Source organism: Hydra vulgaris, chromosome 04 (assembly GCF_038396675.1).
Source record: "Hydra vulgaris chromosome 04, alternate assembly HydraT2T_AEP".
Lineage (NCBI taxonomy): Eukaryota > Metazoa > Cnidaria > Hydrozoa > Anthoathecata > Hydridae > Hydra > Hydra vulgaris.
Window position 1 is genome coordinate 30437501 of NC_088923.1, and position 19101 is coordinate 30456601.

Consider the following 19101-nt stretch of genomic DNA (forward strand, 5'->3'; position numbering starts at 1 on the left):
CTCTATATATCATTCCAATATTTTTTGAAAATTTTTTTCAATACTGTTTATATTAAAACTCCATCTTAAGTTTTCATCCAACTCCACGCCTAAAAAGTTTACTAATGATTTCCTTTTAATGATAGTTTTGTTTATAATAAGACTTGGTAATTTCAAAGGGATGTTATCAACATTATTTGATTTATTGAATAATATAAATCTAGATTTGTCAGCATTCAGAGAAAGTTTTTTACAAACCACTCATTAACTTTTTTTTATTGTTTATTAACACATTTAAAAAGTATTTTAATACCTTTGTGTGGATAAAAATGATTGAAATCATCTATAAAGAGAATTAAAATTATAAGATTTGATGATAAATATAGACCATTTAAATATAGTAGAAACAATAATGGCCATAAAATAGAGCCCTGAGGAACCCCGCAAGTTATTCAGTTTTTTCCTGCTACTTTTGAATCATAGCATATGAATTATTTTCTGTTTGTTCGGTAGTCTTTGAACCAAAGTAAACTTTTGTTTCTAATGTCATAGTTTTTAAGTTTAATTAGCAATATATCAGGGTTTACTGTATAAAAGGCTTTGGACAGGATTAATGAAAACTCCTAATGTAAAATAATCGCTGTTTAGAGGGTCAGATATCTTGTTTATAGTATATATTATTGTTTATAATATATATATATACATATATATATATATATATATATATATATATATATATATATATATATATATATATATATATATATATATATATATATATATATATATATATAAGGGGTATAACTTTAAAATTTTTTTAAGAATTTTCAATTCCCATGTCACCATGAGTGGAGAAATTATATTTATAAACAGAAAATATAAGTTTTTGATGTTAATTTTTGGAAAAGATCACCTCCCAAGCTGAAAATGATTTTTCCTATATTTTTAGTGTTATCTTTATGAGTTATAAATGACGGAATAGACATACAAAAATGGCCAAAGATGGTCTTGCTTCAGACAAGAAAAAGAAAGTTTGGGAATCAAATTTAGTGAGGTTTGAAAAAGTTGAGACTTCAAGAAGATGTACTACTATTGTTAAAAATATTTGTAAAATGTAAAAAGCCAACAGAACAGCATTTCATTAATCAATTTAAAAGTTTGTCATAAAATGTGAAAAGCAGAAAGGAGAGAGTTGCAATTGTGGCTAAAGAAACTGAACTACTATGAAGAAAGCTGAGTATTCCAATTCTACAAGGGATTTATACATATATATATATATATATATATATATATATATATTTCGGAATTAGAGTTAACGTGTTCCATTTCTCCACACGCAAAAAACGTCCATACACAGACTTATTGAGTTTGCTTGCTATAAATTTGTCGTTATAAAGCTACGTTGCTTCACAGCAAATGACAAACAAACTACAAATCTACAACTAGTAGCTAAATATCGTAATAATATAGCTAGCTACAAAGCCGCAATATTTAGTCATCAACTTGCTATAGATTTGTTGGCTACATAACTTTGATATGTAGCTGTCTAAATGTTGTAATGATATCGCTAGCTAAAGCACCGCAATTTGTGGCCATCCACTAGCTGTAGATTTCTCATTATGTTTTAACTAGTTGTAAAGCTACGATATGTAGTAACATGTGTAGTAATGTTGCTAGCTAACACGCTGCGATGTGCAGCTATCGAGAGTAGCTATAGATTTGTTGTCATGTTATACTTAGCTACGATCTGTAGCTCTTGATATGTCGTAATATTGTTATCTACAAAGCTGCGACATGTAGCCATCGATAAGCAACATATTTGACGTTATGTTGCAGCCAGCTACATTGTTACAAAATGTAGCTAGCGATATATCGTATTAATATTCTGAATATCGCAGCTACAAAGCTGCGATATTCAGAATTGCAACATTTTGTAATAATATTGCAGTGTTATAAGTTCAGTTATTTTCATAAATATATTAGATCCAATACAAAAAAACGAATTTCATTATATTTTTTAAGACAAAAGGAAACAATGAAATAAATAAATATTAATCCAAAATGTGAATTATTTTTATTTATTTGTTAGTTTAAATTTTTGTGAGAGCCAAGGTTTATTAAATACGCTCATATATTTGCGATATCGTATGTATGAGTACTTATCTAGCAGCGAGCTAGACTGCACTCTTCACGTTAACCTGGAGCAGGGAGTGCTATCTGCACATCAGTCCTTGTACACGCAGAAAACCCGAAGTAGTAACGTGCTCGTACCGTCCCGATTAAAAATAGGTGGTGCCTGCCACCCTAGCGAAACTTAAAATGCTCTGGAGTGTTAAAAGGTTGGAAACCCCGGAAAAAAATGATTCTAATTTTGATAGCTTTGGAATGTGCAAATGGAATACTTTCATAATAAAAAACTTTATGAGATAAGATAGGGTTACCAACAGGGTACCCATGACTTAAGAACGTTTTTAAGACGATTAAAACATGTTTTGTGGTAACTGAAGATAAATAAAAGTTTTTTAGGTTTTATGAGTATAAACGGTTTCCGGTTGCTTAAATAACCTCTAAAATAAGGTCTTTTTTTTTTTTTTTAGTTTTTGATTTTTTTCAAAAGTATTATGATGTGCGATCAAAAGTATTATGATGTACTTCTAAAAAAAAAATCAAGTATTAGAGATGAATATTTGAAGTTTAAAAGTACTGAATAATAATAAAAAAAAATACATTCATACTTTTTAAGTTGTTTCGCTATGTATTACTTCATCGATGACAAAATGTTTTTCGTTGAAAATTTTTTTAAACAGATAAAATAAATGCACAAAAACTTCATGCAGCAACAAAAATTTCAAAAAAAGAACTACAAATGGTCAAATAAATTCTCAAAAGGAGGATAAAAACCCAGACCTCAAACCCATATAAATTCTCACTAAAAGTTCTTTAAAAATGTCAATTTTACCTTCTGTAGAATATCAAGTTACTTAATTAATATCGTACACCTTTTTCGTCATACAAATCTGATTTAGGCGGTAGAGAAGGGTATAATGGTAAGGTATCATTAGGTCGTCGAGAATATTCATCATCTAAAGATGGAGCATTCGGTCCAATAATGTTATCTTTCAACTTTTCTAGTACTTCTCCATACAAAATAATGTTTTTTTTCCTGAGGAATTCCAAATATTCCAGCTCTCTGAAAGAAAGTGCTTTAAAAAGCTTGTTGCCAGTTGGACCACGTGATCTAAAAAACAACGTTGTTTTATAAAATAGCGTTATTAGTCGGACCAGGTGTATCATTAAAAATATTAAAAACGTTTTTAAAATGATGCACATTGTCAATTATTAGAAAAATTTATTTTGCTTACTTGACACCAAAAAGACCAAACGCATAGTGGGTAAGTATAAACAACAAACCCAACACTGAAAAAATAATTCCTAACACAATAGCAAACCATAAGACAACAAGACAATATTGGTAAAGAATGTTTTGCGACAATTCACATAAAAACTTATGTTTATTAGCAGAGCTATGTTTTATATCTTTGGCTGACTCATACATCTCACAATATCCAAATGGTGGAAGAAGAACATTACCTGAGGAATTTAAATACAAAGCAATTATAACAATATTAATCATCAATAATTTTATTGCATATTATAACTTTAATGAATTTATAAACTTTTATTATTTTAATGAATTAAAAAATTTATTATTGTACAAAAACAACAATAGAATAAATAAAAAAATTTATCAGAGCAATAAAATGGTAACCATTTTTCCAACCTGGTTTAGGATGGTCACGCATTCCCATGTAATCGTAAGCAACAGAATTTTCAAGCTGTGACCACTTTAACCACTTGCTACCATATCCAACGTATTCACCATTTAATAAGTTATCCAGTCCTAAATTGTTGCAAAAAAAAAAAAAAAAAAATTATATTGAAATAATCTAAATAATAAATGACCTTATTAAAATTCAAGGAAGTTACTTTTAGCTGGAAGGAAGTTACTTTTAGTTGAAAGAAAGTTACTTTATATTTTGATTATACTTAACCACTAAAATGTACTATACAAGATAAATATATTGATATTCTATCATTATATTTTTGTCAAATGATTACAACATGAAGTACAAATAAATATAAAGTAAAAAAATGTTAAAAAACTTATAATCCATTTAAATTAAAAAATTTATATTAATTTTGAAAATACATAGTATAACTGTAAAGCCATTCATTTCCTCTAACTGATTTCTGATGCAAAAAAAAGTGGGTTTACTAAACTCCATACCCTTAATGTTATTAACAACAAATAATATGATTAACAATTACCTAAAACACATTTTTTATTCTTTAATTCTGCATTTTTATTTTACTTTAATTTCTTCTAATAAGATTAAAATAAACTATGAAAAAGTAAAATAGACTCACCCAGAAAAGCCACCAAATTAACCACAATGTACAAAACTTTAATGAGAATGTTAAAAACTACCCTCAATGTCATTGTTCTACGAGAGTTCATGCGAATATTAAAGTAATGCTTAGCAATTTTGTCAGCATCAATATCTGCTGCTTTTATCGAACTTCTTAAACTAATCATATCTGTGTTTGCAGATCGAAAAGCAATATACGGAATATAATACAAAATTGCCAAAGAAGCGATCAAAAATGGCATCCATTGGTACTAAAAAAAAATAACAAAACATTAATAATAATATTAAGAATAGTATATATATATATATATATATATATATATATATATATATATATATATATATAAAAACAAAAATATATATATATATATATATATATATATATATATATATATATACACACAAATATATATCAGGGGTTTGTCATTAGTAGATGCACCAATGTGCAAATATTGTATGACATACTAAAGGTGTATGTAAGATTTACAAACTTCCAGATCTGATGGCATGCATCACACAACTATTCAATTTCTGGAGTGCTGTGTAATATCAGGTACTTTTAGATTTTAGCCCTTCCTAGTAAATTATGTGCATTGCTTTATTTAGAGTATTAACTTTGATTAAAAAAAAGCGGAATGCAAAAATACCTAAAAAATGCCTGCGTAATATTTTTTACTTTCTTTAAAATTCTTTTATATATAAAACAAGACATAGTTAAAAAACACATACTTTTCTTTCTACCAATGTTATTTCTTAAAAAATATCTTCAAAGTATAGATTCCAATATTAAATTATAATTATGATTGCTAGTAGTTTTAGTGAATCTTTTTTTACTTAGATATCAACAGCACTACTCTCATCATGTTAGAGGAGTTGTTAAAACTTAGATCATTCCCAAATATTCACAAATTAGATCAAGGCATTATAATAAATTCAACAAGAATCATTTAAAATATCACATAGTTGATAGTATAATAATAATATCAATAATAATAACAATTAATAATAAAGTTAATTAAACCTCAATAATCAGATTAGTATAAATTTAGTTGGATTTTCCTCTGGATTTACAAGTTTAAATTAATCTAATGATTATAATTTTTACCTGATGTTTTGTTACAACTCCAGTTCAACCTGTAAATGCTTTCAAAAAATCAATGGTGGCTCATTTAACTAAAGGTTCCTTTAAAATATTTTGTTCCTTGCACAATGCTTACACCATATTTTGACGACTAGTCCATTTTCCACCATCTACCTGATAACTGTTTCTTTCCTCCACAAAAGAAAAGTTGTCAAGTTCAGAGTAAATTATTTTTTTTTTGCATCAGAAACTATTCTTTTTATAGAATAGTTTCTGATGCCAAAAAAAATTTTTTTTTTATGCATCAGAAACTATTATTTAAAAAAAAATGTTTCTTTCAGAAACAATTCTATAAAAATAACTATTCTCTTTTAAAAACAAATTCGGAAGAAACCACTAGACTATTATATTTACATTAAGCCTGGATTCTGCTAAATTCCAACTGTTGATTCAGTGGTCTGAAACAGGTCCCAAAACTGTTTTTAATTTTGCAAAAGCAGTAAAAAGATTTAATTGTTCTTTAATTTATGCTACAGAAAATAGTTTAAAATATTTAGAAAAACTTTATTTTCAAAACAAACAATAAAGCATAACTTTTTTTTTTTAATTTTTTAAAAAAGGGTAAATTATTTATCAAATTTCTATTAAGTTCATGATAATATTTTGCTTGAAATTACTTATGTAATTTTCAGTTTGCTTAGTAACAGATTTACCGACATAGTTTAAAAATGGTAGTAGGTTTTAAAGTGTATTGAGACAAAGAGCTAACTTATGTCAAAGCAAATAATTATCTAAATTTTTTAATAATACAACCCTCAAAATTAGGGTCGGCATTCGGCAAAGTTGGCCTAAAAGTGTTTAAGGTTAGTAAAAAATTGCTGACCTTGTTTTAATGTTTTATGGTATTACCCGTTTGGGTCAAATTTTTTCTGCCAACCTCTAACAAATTAAGGTCGGCAATTTATTGCTGACCTTATTTTTCCAAATTTCAAGGGCTGAATATGTATATACATATATATAAATATAAGTATATTTATCTTATTTATAATCAAATTTCATATATATTTTATTTATAATCAAAATACATATATATATATTTATATACATTATATCTACTAAGCTTAATTATGAAACAAAATACTACCTTATTCTTGTTACATTAATTTATACTGCATTTTCAAAAAAAGAAAAAAAAGAAGAATTAAAGAAAAGATTGCTGCCCCGTGCCAAACCCTCAGTTGATGTAGGTCCCTGTACTCCCTTGCAGCTGCAGGCTATAAGAGTCGATGTTAAATTTGTTAAATTCAAAACTTAGTCAGTTTCTTTAACAAACCAATATATAAAAAATTCATTATTTAAAACACATAACTTTTGGTAGAATTGTTTGGTTTTGATATTTTGATAACTCTTCCATCTTAACAATACTGAGTTGAAGTTCTTTTTTAATGATATATAAAACCTAGCAATATTATAATATTAACATTTACTAATGTAAATCTAATTAATAAATTTTAAAATTTCATGCCATGTCCCAGTTAAAAAAAATCTTAAACAAAATATATTAGGCCCTAAACTTAAAACAATACCTGCAAGAAAAATGTTTTATGCATTGGCAAGCATTCTTTATTTTGCTTATTAAATTTTGAAAGTGTACTACAAAGTTCTCCGGTGCTTAACATTCCATCAGCATCCATATCCTTTGGAATGCCAAAATATGCCACTTCAGTGACACGACTCTGAAGTTCTTTATAAACATATACCCCTTGTATCCAACATGCTGCAGAAACAAATCCAGCCTCAATAGAGCTTGTTCCTGAAGTTAATAACAAACATTTGACTTTTTTTTGTCTCTTCAATATTCAAAAACAAAACGAAAAATGTTTTTCAAAACTAAAAAATACCAAAAAAATTAATTTAGAATCTACCTGGCACGATACAAGTTATAGAGTCCTGAAACCAACTGATCCCCATGATAAGGCAACTAACAAGCAATATTTTGACCATGAAAATTCTGTTATATTGATCTGTATAACTATCATGTCGTGACTTTATTGTTATAGACAACATACTCTTAATATCAGTAGCAATCATCGCCATCTTGTATGTTTATATAACCCAAGTCTTGCTAATAATTTTACAGCTGACCTGCGTTTAGAAATATATTACTTCTTATACTAATCTTGAAATCAATATATAATCAACTAAAACTTTACAAAATGATGTATGCACAATATGTAAAAGTGTGTATAGTATTTACAAAATATACTTGCACATGATATGTGCAATAATTAATCAGTGTAACTTTTTTAACTTATACATTTAATATTCATACTACATTACATTTAATAATGTAATGATAAATGTAACGTCTATTAATGTTTATTAATTAATGTAGCAAAGTTTTAAAATAAAAATATAACAAAATTTGTGCTTGTTACTGAAAAAGCATTAAAAGTTTTAAATGCTCACATGCTGTTACGAATGAGTTAAAGAGTTTAAAACACATGCTTTATCGATTTATAAAAATATGAATTGAATTTGGCGCGTAATTTTTTTTTCTTAAAAAATATTAAAACATTCACATTCCAGAGTGCTGTGATTGGTTGATTTTAATAAATAGAGTTAGAAGGACGAAAGGTGAGTTTTCACTTCCGTTTTTCTACCAGAATGGGTAAGAAAAAGAATCACAGGATTATTTTACTTTTTTGCGTTTTTTTCCTTTTCATGCATATTTTTGCATCGAAAAAATTAATATTTATATGAATAAAACATGGATAAATTGATAAATATAATATTTTTAATGTTAATGTTAAAATATACACATAATAATACAAACATAAAAAAACTAGAATAAATCAATAAAAAAACACGAGCAAGCTTTAGCTTGAAATAAAAAAAAAAAAATTTTAAGCTAGGTCTTCAACATTTTGTGCAAAAGAATTCTTCGCCTTTTATATATCTTTTTGATAGCTTTGCGTCTTCTTTTTCTCTTAACTGGTTTAACCATGGTTCTTCTATAAAAGCTTGACCAGCCACTGTTCTAACATATTTGACTTTTTTTGAAAAATATTTGTGAGCTCTTTGAAATTGCTTCAAGAGAGCATCAAGAGAACTCAAGAGAGCAAGTGTAAGCTTTGTTGCTTCTATACAACTGTGCAAGGAGACTTGGAAAAAATTTTTTGGACAAATTGCTAAAACTACTTTTAGCATAAAATTTTCTTAAAATATCATGCCAAACATCTTTAACATAGCAAAATACACCAATATCAAGAGGCTACAGAATGTGAGATGAATAGGTGGGAATGTGAATTAGTGTCATATTGTTTTCTTTACATTTTAAGGGTACACTTAATGACACGTGTGTACTGTGGCCATTTAAAAGTAAAATATGTTGACCACCAATTTTTTGAATGTGAGGAATAAACATTTCATTGAGTTACCGCAAAAATTGATTACTTTTCATCCAACCAGATGGTGATGTTGTGTAAAGGGTGTTTGGTGGGCCTTCTATAATCCAATCATCATGGGCCGATTTTTTGATTTGTAAACAACAAAAGGTGGTAGAAGAATCCGTCGGTATTAACACAACTAAGAACAGTGTAGTTTAATTTGTTTTTATTTCCACTAATGGACGCTTTGCACCTCTTCTGATAATACTTTCGCCTTTGTCACCATTGAAACTAGTTTCATCACAATTCCATAAATGTGTGGCTTTACTAAAAACTATTTTTGCCAAACCAAAATGTTTTTTTAAAACATCAAAATAACGGGCAATATTTTCTGGTGTGCATGACTCTGCTCTCAAAAATGCAATGTTTGTAGCTGTTCTTTTGTTTCGTTATGAGTCCCATTGACTCATAAATCCTTTGTACCATTTGCGACCAGGCGTTCCATTTTTGAACAAACCCACTTCATCATTTTTAATTAAATAGTCTCTCACTAAACTTTGAACTTAATCTAATTGTCTACCAAAGCCCAAATCTCCTAGCATCTGAAGAAAGTGAACTAAAGTTAACTCGATAAAAGGACTCAATTTTGTTTTATTACCACTACCAACTACTGGAGTCTTTCTTTATTTTCGGTCGGATAACGTTGATTTTGGCATGCGGTAGAATTGAGCTGCGGCTCTTAAGCTCGCTATTTTCAATCTTCTCCTATGCGCTTTTTATTGTCTCCTCAGCGCTTTTTATTGTCTCCTCAAAGACTCGTTTGCTTTATTTTTTGACATTTTAAGTTCAGTAAATTCAATTTAGTTACAGATTTATAAGTTTATAGGCTTATATCTTTCTTTTAAAAGTAAAGACTCTTCAAACATTTAAGATGCATAATTTCTTACATAAACTTATATATTCACGAGCTTTTATCTCTTGTTCTAAGTGAACCTAGTGCCTAAATTTTCAACCAGATGAATGAGAATCAGACAACGGTATAGATTCCCTTAAAGATAAAGTAGAAAGTGGTAAAGGTGCAACTAGCAGCGTTTCCGAACCGTTTGCGAATTTTAATTGGGGTTTTAACCTGTTGTACCTCTGACCACGTTGTACCTTTGGTCATTTCAATTTGTCAACCTTTTACTATTTTTAAAAAACGTGAAGTGCCATTTAAAATAATAGTCCGTGACAACTCTTCTTACCGTAAAAGTTCATACTTGGAATGGATCGCAAAGATCCACAAAAAATTATAATTTTTGGCTCTTAAAAAGTAAATACATGTGGTAACCTTATTTTGATATTAAAACTGTTATAAATTGTTGTTTTATTAATGTAATACATTATTAACATTACCCAACACCTTTTTTTTTTTTTTTGTTATGGAAAAGTTTAGATTATTATTTCTTACCGTAAATGGGTACGATAATTATTAAACAATAATTATTAAACGATAACTATTAAATGATAATTAAGACGATAATTGTTAAAGAAACCTATCTCGTGTACCTTTGACCAGACTAGGACGTTGTACCTTTGACCCGTAAAAATTGTTTTCTTGGTTATTTACGAACTTTAGGAGGGCAAATTTATGAAATTTATTATCGAGTTTATAAGGTAGTTGTGCTTTTTTTGCATGCAATATAAATTCAAGTATAATGGTAAAAAAATAATTCCTTTGAATTGCAATGCAATTCACTATTTATTCTTGGACCACTACTACACTTGCAATATTGAATTTTGTTAATTAAGTTAGTTGGACAGCTGTAGCAATATTATAATCGGTTCATTTTATTACTTAATTTCTGCACAACTCTAGTGTGGTGTAGTACAGGGCCGTAGGAACAAAAATTATATTGGGGGGGGGGGGCAGTACTACCCTGAAATAGTTTCAAGGACCTTTTTTTTTTTAATTCATTTTTTCAGTCAATTTTTTCAAAATTATTTATTTGAAAAATTATTGGGAGGGGGACAAATGCCCCTGCTGCCCACCTGATTGCTTCGGGCCTGTCGTGTAGTGTGGTGTGGTGTGGTGTAGTGTGGTGTAGTGTTGTGTAATGTGGTGTAGTGTGGTGTGGTTTAGTGTGGTGTAGTGTATTGTATTGTGGTGCAGTGAATTTAATAGTCTATATTTAATACTAAGCCCACAAAGAAAGGTTTATTCTTCATCTATTAATATGTAAATTAAAATATACAAACAGGTTAGTTTTAGTATACACCTAATAAAACTCAACAAAGATAATAATAATAATAATAATAATAACAATAATAATAATAATAATAATAGGAATCAGGACATTCTACCATACTTAATAAAACAATATAATTAAATAAGTTCAAATATAGTCATTTAAATATTTAGGAGGATTTCGGGATCTTCCTGAACAACGAAGGACTGATTCTTAAATAGAAAATCCCTTAGATTTATTGGAGAGAGAGTAGAAAAATGTTAAGATCTTTTAGGATGGAGAGGCTCAGCTGAAGGGATTGTATCAGGTTCATTGGAGTTTTATTATTATTTCCGCCATTATCACTAATTATATCAGCCATTGGTGCAAGATGTCTTGTAGCAACAGTGGTCTTGCGTCCATCAGGCATTCTTACATGAGAATATTTACTATTAGCTTCTAAAAGCTCAATCTTTTCAACCAGAGGTTCATATTTGCTGTGTTGAACATGCCTTTTTAGCAATACCCAAATTAGTTAACCATATAGGAACAGAGTGTTCATTAGAATAACGTTGACTGAAACCAAACAATTTTTCGCAAGGTGTAGCGTTAGTAGAAGTGCAAAGAAAGGAACGCGTCGAATGATGGACATTGGGTAATACATGTTCCCAGCTCATGGTAGGTAAATTCTTTGATTTGAGAGCAAGCGATATTCTTTTCCAAATAATGCCACTGTATCTTTCCCATTAACTATTACCCTGAGGATTATAAGGAGTAGTTCTGCTCAGGTTGATACCTCGAGAATTAAGAAAATTTCGGAGCTCTGTTGACATAAAGCAAGTGCCTTGATCTGAATGTATATAAGTTGGTATACCAAATAAAGTGAAAAGTTGAGTTAAGTATTTAATTACAGTTGAAATAGGGGTATCACGACAAGGAAATATAAAGGGAAATCTTAAAAGCTCATCAAAAACTGTTAAAAATTATTTGTTGCTAAATGAAGACAGAATAGATCCTTTAAAATTCATACTTAGTCGCTCAAAACGTTGAGTAAATTTTATTAAGGTGTAGTTAAAATTGCTTACATAGTATTTAGGTTTTAATTCAGCACAATTTTGACACGAAGAAATGTTTTTTTTTACATCACCAATTGAAAAAGGCAGATTTTTGGTTTTATAAAATGATACATTCTAGTAATTCCAGAATGACAAAGAGATTCATGTAGTTCCTTAAGAGAGGGTCCATTTATCGTCATAGAGCAACAAGATCTAGATAGGGCATCAGCAACAAAATTGTCACGTCCAGGGCAAAAACTATATTACAACTGTACAAAGAAATTTCCATCCTCCACCTCAGAATCTTGTCATTCTTAATTTTTCCACTCTTGTTATTGTCAAACATGAAAGAGACAGACTGCTGGTCGGTGACAAGGGTAAAATGCCAACCCACAAGCTAGTGTTTCTATTTTTGAAGTGATTCAACAATAGCATAAGCTTCCTTCTCAACAGAAGAATGTTTTTTTTAGTAGGTGAAAGTTTTCGAGAAAAGAATGCAACTGTTCTTCCAACCTAATTGAGGAATGCAGCTATGACAATATCGGAGGCATCTGTTTCCACCTTAAATGGGATACTTTCATCCAATAGCTTTTAGAGCTGATTGAGAGATTAATTATTTCATTTCATTAAAACATTTAATAGCTTCAGCTGACGGTGGAAAGGTAGAAGTTAGAGATAAAAGATGAATTTTGTCAGAAAAATGTTTGATATATTGGGAATAGTATGAGAACATACCTAGGACTCGACGGAGAAAAGCACTATCAGTGGGAGCAGGCATTTCAATTAATGGCTTTAAGCAATCTGGATCTGGAGAAAAAGAAACACTTTTTATAATAAGATCTAGGAAGTTTATACACAAAGTAGACAATATAGTATTTTCTTCATTGAACGTAAACATTGTTTTCTTAGAAGCTTCAAGAGATATCTCTAAATTGAAATCATGTTTATTTTTAGAAGTACCACATACAAGTAAGTTATCAAGATATACAAAAGTGTCTTCTAACTTGTTTTCTTGAATAAACTTATCCATGATTATTTAAATTTGTGCGTCAACATTAGTGAGGCCAAAAGGAATTCTTTTAAATTGGAAAAGATGTCTATTGGACTCAAAGGCAGTATAATATTTGTCATTTTCTAGGAGAGGTATTTGGTGATAAGCCTAGTTAAAGTCGCCTCATATATTTTAAGTTTTGCAAAAAAATTGTTGAAAGATAAGAAACATTAATGACAATAATTTAACGAATGATATACTGACAGTTAATTAATATAATTATGGGTTACATTTGTGGGGTAAAGAAATTCAAAATCTTAAAGATAAAATGATCAATAAAACAAAAACTACATTTAATTTGTTTGAGAACCAAATTGGTTTAACTGGCTAAAAAGACGTTATGTCGTTTGTTGTAAACAGGTTTTAAGTTTTGAACAAAAGCATCCTATTATTTTACTAAGAAAGAATTGTTTGCGTTATTTTATTATTCAAGAAGATCACAAAAAAGTATTCCACGAAGGCGTCAAAAGCACTCTTAATGAAGAACGAAAACTATATTGGGTTACACAATGCAGGAAGATCGCTAAATGCCTTATTTAAATTTTTCCGATGACAAACACTTAAAAAAAAGTAATGAACCTGATCTTCCTGAATTTCGAAAAATAATAATAACTAGGAGCTTCAAATATACTGAACCTGATTACGCTGGTCCATTGTTTATAAAGAAAGAGTTTATAAGCGACAGATCTAATATATTGAACGTATATAAATTATTGTTATAATATTGTTGTTAACTAGTGCAACAACTAGATCGATTCATTTAGAGTTAAAGAATGATCTTTAGACTCCTTTATTTTAAAGTGTTTTGTAATGATTAATATTAGGAAGAGGATGTTTTGAACTTTTAATATACAATAATGAAAAAAAATTTAAGAGAAAACCTGATTAAGGATTTATGTTAAATAGTGGCATTTAGCAGAACCCTAATCCTCAGTCGATGTATTTAAATTTAGTTCTTGGTATTCCTATTGCCAGTCAATGTATTTATGCCAAATAATACACAAAACATTATCATATAAATTTATCTATATATTTAAATCAACAAAATATTTGTGGTTGTTAAAATGTTTTGGTCTGCAAAAAAATTGGAGGTTGATATTTGAAAATGAAAACGACAAATTTAATCTAAATTTGTTTAAAATTCAATTTTTTTATTTAATTAAAATTTGTTTTAAAACACATGCTTTATTTAATGGCTTACCTTACAAAATATCTGAAAATTAAAATAGAATAAAATTAGAAAATATTTATAAATTGTTTTTATAAATAAATAAATTAAACAATTTATATAAATTTATAAAAACAATTTATAAATATTTTCATATTTTTAATAATAAACTTAATTACTTCATTACAATAAATTTTTTGTCAAATAATGAAAAAAATAGTAAATAAACGTTTCAATAAAAATATATTGCTTTAAATAAATAAGGAATACTTTTAAAATCCCAAAATAGCAAACTCCAGGCATATTACAATTAACAATGATACAATCAACAAATGTCAGCAAATAACAAAAACAAGTGTCAATGAATAAATGTCAACCTAACAAGACAAACTTAATATGGTCGTTCTTTGTTTAAAACAACATAGTTTTTTGTTTGATTTGGGTGTAGAAAGTTTTCAGTTTTTTATAAATGAATATAGGAAAGTATAATGTGACCATAACACTCAATTTCAATTAAGTAATGCATTAAAGTATTGAATATGGAAGTCAAACAAACTTTATCTTTAATCATATTGAAGAAAAGCCATTGAACAGTATTGTCAAAAGGACATTTTAATCCACCTATTTTAAATGATTTGAGATATTGACCAAAGTATAAAAAATTAAAACATTATACTAGCAAAATTTTCATATTCGTTAAGCAAGTCATAATTTCAAAATATATGTTAATGTAAACAAGAGACTTCTTTGGTTTCAAAGAACACTTAAAAAATATGTCTAACGATACTTTTCTTAAATTTCTAAATTCTGTTTCAAGTAGTTCCGTAACAAATTTTCCTAACGTAACATATTTACAACAAAAGTGTTTCTCTTAATAGCGTTTTAATCAGCTAGATTATTTCTCCACATGAATAATTTGCAAAATGCCTTGAGGCATGTGTTGATATTTTATGCCTATTTTCTGATTTTTTTCTTGCACAATGCTGTATCGCCAAAATCCAAAACAAATATTCTTTGTTTATCATTTACATCTCTGAGGAAGCTTTTTGATCATTATTGAACCTAAAATATATGCCCACACTTTTTAGATTAAAAGTTTTCCATTATGTGAAAGCAAGTTTAATAAAATCACCAGTCTTGTTAACGCTTGAAGTTTTAGGTTGATTAAGAAAGACATTGTAAGTATTATCAGAAAAAAAAGGTTTTGCTTTTTGAGTCCACTATTTTGTATGTTTTTGATAACGTGGACAAAAGTCAAACAACAAAAGAATTCTATCTGTAGTTAACTAAAGTTTTTCATTAAATGTTAAAGTTATATTTTTATCACATTTAATTGCCTTTGCTTTGCTATTCGACTTTCTTACTGATTTTAAAGTTAAATGAATTTGATAAATAGATTTTCACAACATTTTCAAAAAAAATTTAGGACCATCAAACATATAACTTGTATTACAAGTTATCATAACATCTAAAATACTTTTTGAAAGAGAATTTATATCAATGGTTTTCCCAAAACAGCAACTGATACAATAGCATTTTTGTAACATACACCTTGTCACAGGAAACAATAGTTCCTAGTAGAAGATAAAAAAAAAGTTGTTGAAAGTTCCTTTGATATAATTTTATCAGACAATTCTTATGGAAATCGTCTAATAAAACTGTATCATAATTTTTAACTAGAGCTGAGCCCTTGGAAGATTTATGATATTCGTGCAGATTCTTTAAACACTCGTCATTCCATCTTGATCGGAAATACGTCAATAACATGGAAAGATGTTAATTACATTGATTTATATCTATATTATAATCATTTTCAAAAGAGAATTTATATCATTGGTTTTCCAAAAACAGCAACTTCCTGATACAATATCATTTTTGTAACATGCACCTTGTCACAGAGAATAATAGTAGTAATTTCCTAGTAGAAATTTTCAAATTAAAAAAAAGTAGTAGAAGGTTCCTTGCAATTTTAGAATAAACTTAAAATCTATCTGAGAGGAAAATTGTGCAAAATGTTATTTTAGTTTAACCTTTTTGAAGTTTTGATATCAATCAGATCATATAATAAAGTGTTGCTAGACGTTTTAAAATTCGCATTAGGTAAACATTCTATCCAACGTGCTTTCTTCTCTTTGTCTTTGGGAAACCTATAAGTTTTTTAAAACGTTTTTAAATCGTTTGACTTCTTCAATTATAAATAACTCGTAGAGTAGCAATAAACACATTTCACCATTTTTCATAAACATAAACAAATTTCACCATTTTCATAATAGGCTAAATAAATAAACCAACAGACGGTGCTATTTAATTTAGTCTTTATAATTATAAAACCTCTTCATTTAATGTTTGCTACCCGCTTTATTAAAAGTTTTATTAACGGAGAGTGGATATTTAACAGAATTTCGGTCTTTGCTACACAATTTTTTTTTTTGCTACAGGTTCTCGCTTGATGACTTTTAGTCACTACGTAAGACCTCCTTGTTAATAAAAAGATTGGACGTAAATAGCCTGAATATATAAAAATTATCGGGGTATGTATAGAGTTGTTTCAAAATATGATAAATTGACTACAGTTGCTACAGTCGATTTGCCATTTTATTTAACTCCCAGTTCAATTTAAGTTGATACGCTGCGAATAATATATATATATATATATATATATATATATATATATATATATATATATATATATATATATATATATATATATATATGTATATATATATATATATATATATATATATATATATATATATATATATATATACATATATATATATATATATATATATATATATATATATATATATATATATATATATATATATATATATATATATATATATATATATATATATATTAATGGGAGCTTTAATTTGATTAAAAGAAAGTTTTACATTAAATTTTTTGCATAAATATGTCACCGGCTAAAACAACATATGAGAAAATTAGTAGTAGTTGCACAATGCCTGTGTTTAAAGAGCACACAAGTCAATGTATCTATAGTAAAAAAAAAAAAAAAAAATGTAAACAGTGTAAAAATAAAAAGCTTGTTGGAACACTTCTTATAAGCTCGAAACTTACCAAGATTACATGGGAAAAAATTACTATGGTAAAAGTATGGGAAAGTGAAAAGGTCGACTAACTAATAAAGTATTGAACAATCTTCAAAATCATTTAGGTATGATCCCACGACCATTTTTGCCTCCCTCCCTTTGTCAAAAAATTGTTAAACTTCTAGAAACTCCTTTCCTATAAAATTGCGTCAATATTTGATTACTCAAATCCCCTACACCCACCCCTCTTCAAAATAAAATTAAAATGGAACAATAACATCCTTTTTTTAAGTTATTAAATTTATTTAAAAAAGTAACATTGTTGACGCCAACTTTTATTGACCTCCCTCCTCACCCTTTTCAACAATTGTCAAAAATTTTCAGTCCCCCTCTCCTTATTTTGTTGACATAGTTAATGGATAGTCCCTGGTCCTAGTTTAATAATGTTATATTGATATGTTTCAGTAAAAATATTTTATTTTAATGTAAAAACAATTTGCTTAAAGTTTAAATAAAAAACTATACATAATGCATTCCGTTCAACAAGATTAATTAAGACAAGTTTAAATTAACACAAACCTTTATAAATATAAGCACAACAGAGTCGCTACGGCGTGAGGAAAGTTTTTTTCTCTAATTCTAACATTTTGTTTTATGCAACACGCGATTAAGATTTCAACAGCATCAATGCCCAAAATGATGAAAGTTTCGACCTAAAAGAATTTTTGTGCCGAAAGTGAAAAAATATAGAGAAGCTGATATCTAAGAAAAATCAATGTTTATTTATAAAACTTTTTAAAATTTCCATTACATGCTTGAACAAAATTTAAGAAAGATATTCCAGTGAAAAAAAACAACTAAATAAATGGAAAATGAATAAAATTTTAACATCATAAAAAATCATTCACCCGCAGCTTAAATGAATTTGCAATTATTTGAACAAGCAACTTTTGTAATACAACTACAAATTAGTTTTAATCTTCTCATAAAAGCGATTCGTAAAAAGATTATTTGCTTTTAAGTTATTTGTAATTATTAGTTTAGAAACCTTATATAGATAATTTAAAATTCTCTAAATATCTCTAATAGGAGTGAATTTGTGAAAAAAAGAACGGTAAACTGGAGTTTAAAGAATTTCAAAGAATTTTTTTTTATTGATAAAAACCTTTGATGTTTCCATTTTACACAGTCAAGTTGGGTAAAAATCATTATATATGTAGGCGTTTTTACCCTTCCACGCTTATTTAATCTAGGAAAAATTGTGCAAGATTAATGGTAAACTAGATTACCCATTTTACCAAAAAAAGAAACAAATCGTTCTCAATGTGCCTGCGTCGGTAACTCGTATTTAAACAAAACTCTTGTAAAGAGCGGAATACTTCAAGGGACTTTTTTAGGGACCCATCTTACTTTTAGTTTTTATAAACAATGTAACTTTGTGTATTGATGGTGCAGCATTAAGATGTTTACTGATTAAATTCATATTCAATGAACATTGGTTCACCTATTAAATCTATTAATTCAATTCAAGATATTGGTATTGGTAAAATCCGTAAAATTTTATTGAGAAAACTAATTAAATCGTATCTTCGGAAATGAAGTTCTCTAATTACTGTTCTTTCATTGCAAGCAAACACATTCTCGTTCCTACTTAAAATTCTATAAAGTTTATATTCGACCTATTA

General features: G+C 28.0%; 1 protein-coding gene across 3 annotated transcripts; it reads right to left on the reverse strand.

Moving 5' to 3' along the window:
- Positions 1–2759: 2759 nt before the first annotated feature.
- Positions 2760–18407, reverse strand: LOC100209555 (innexin inx3). 3 transcript variants are annotated; one of them, XM_065796043.1, is made up of 8 exons: positions 18325–18407; positions 17996–18129; positions 7416–7635; positions 7077–7303; positions 4408–4660; positions 3761–3880; positions 3342–3570; positions 2760–3217 (listed from the first exon to the last, which is right to left on the reverse strand). In XM_065796043.1, the coding sequence occupies exons 3-8, from the start codon at positions 7585–7587 to the stop codon at positions 2965–2967; spliced, it is 1254 nt and encodes a 417-aa protein (XP_065652115.1). In that variant the 5' UTR covers positions 7588–7635; positions 17996–18129; positions 18325–18407; the 3' UTR covers positions 2760–2964. The 3 variants fall into 3 exon arrangements, with proteins under 3 accessions (XP_065652115.1, XP_065652117.1, XP_065652116.1); XM_065796045.1 differs by lacking the exon at positions 18325–18407 and having other exon boundaries at positions 7416–7630; positions 17996–18127; XM_065796044.1 differs by lacking the exons at positions 17996–18129; positions 18325–18407 and adding an exon at positions 7960–8019.
- Between the last annotated feature and the right edge of the window lie 694 nt (positions 18408–19101).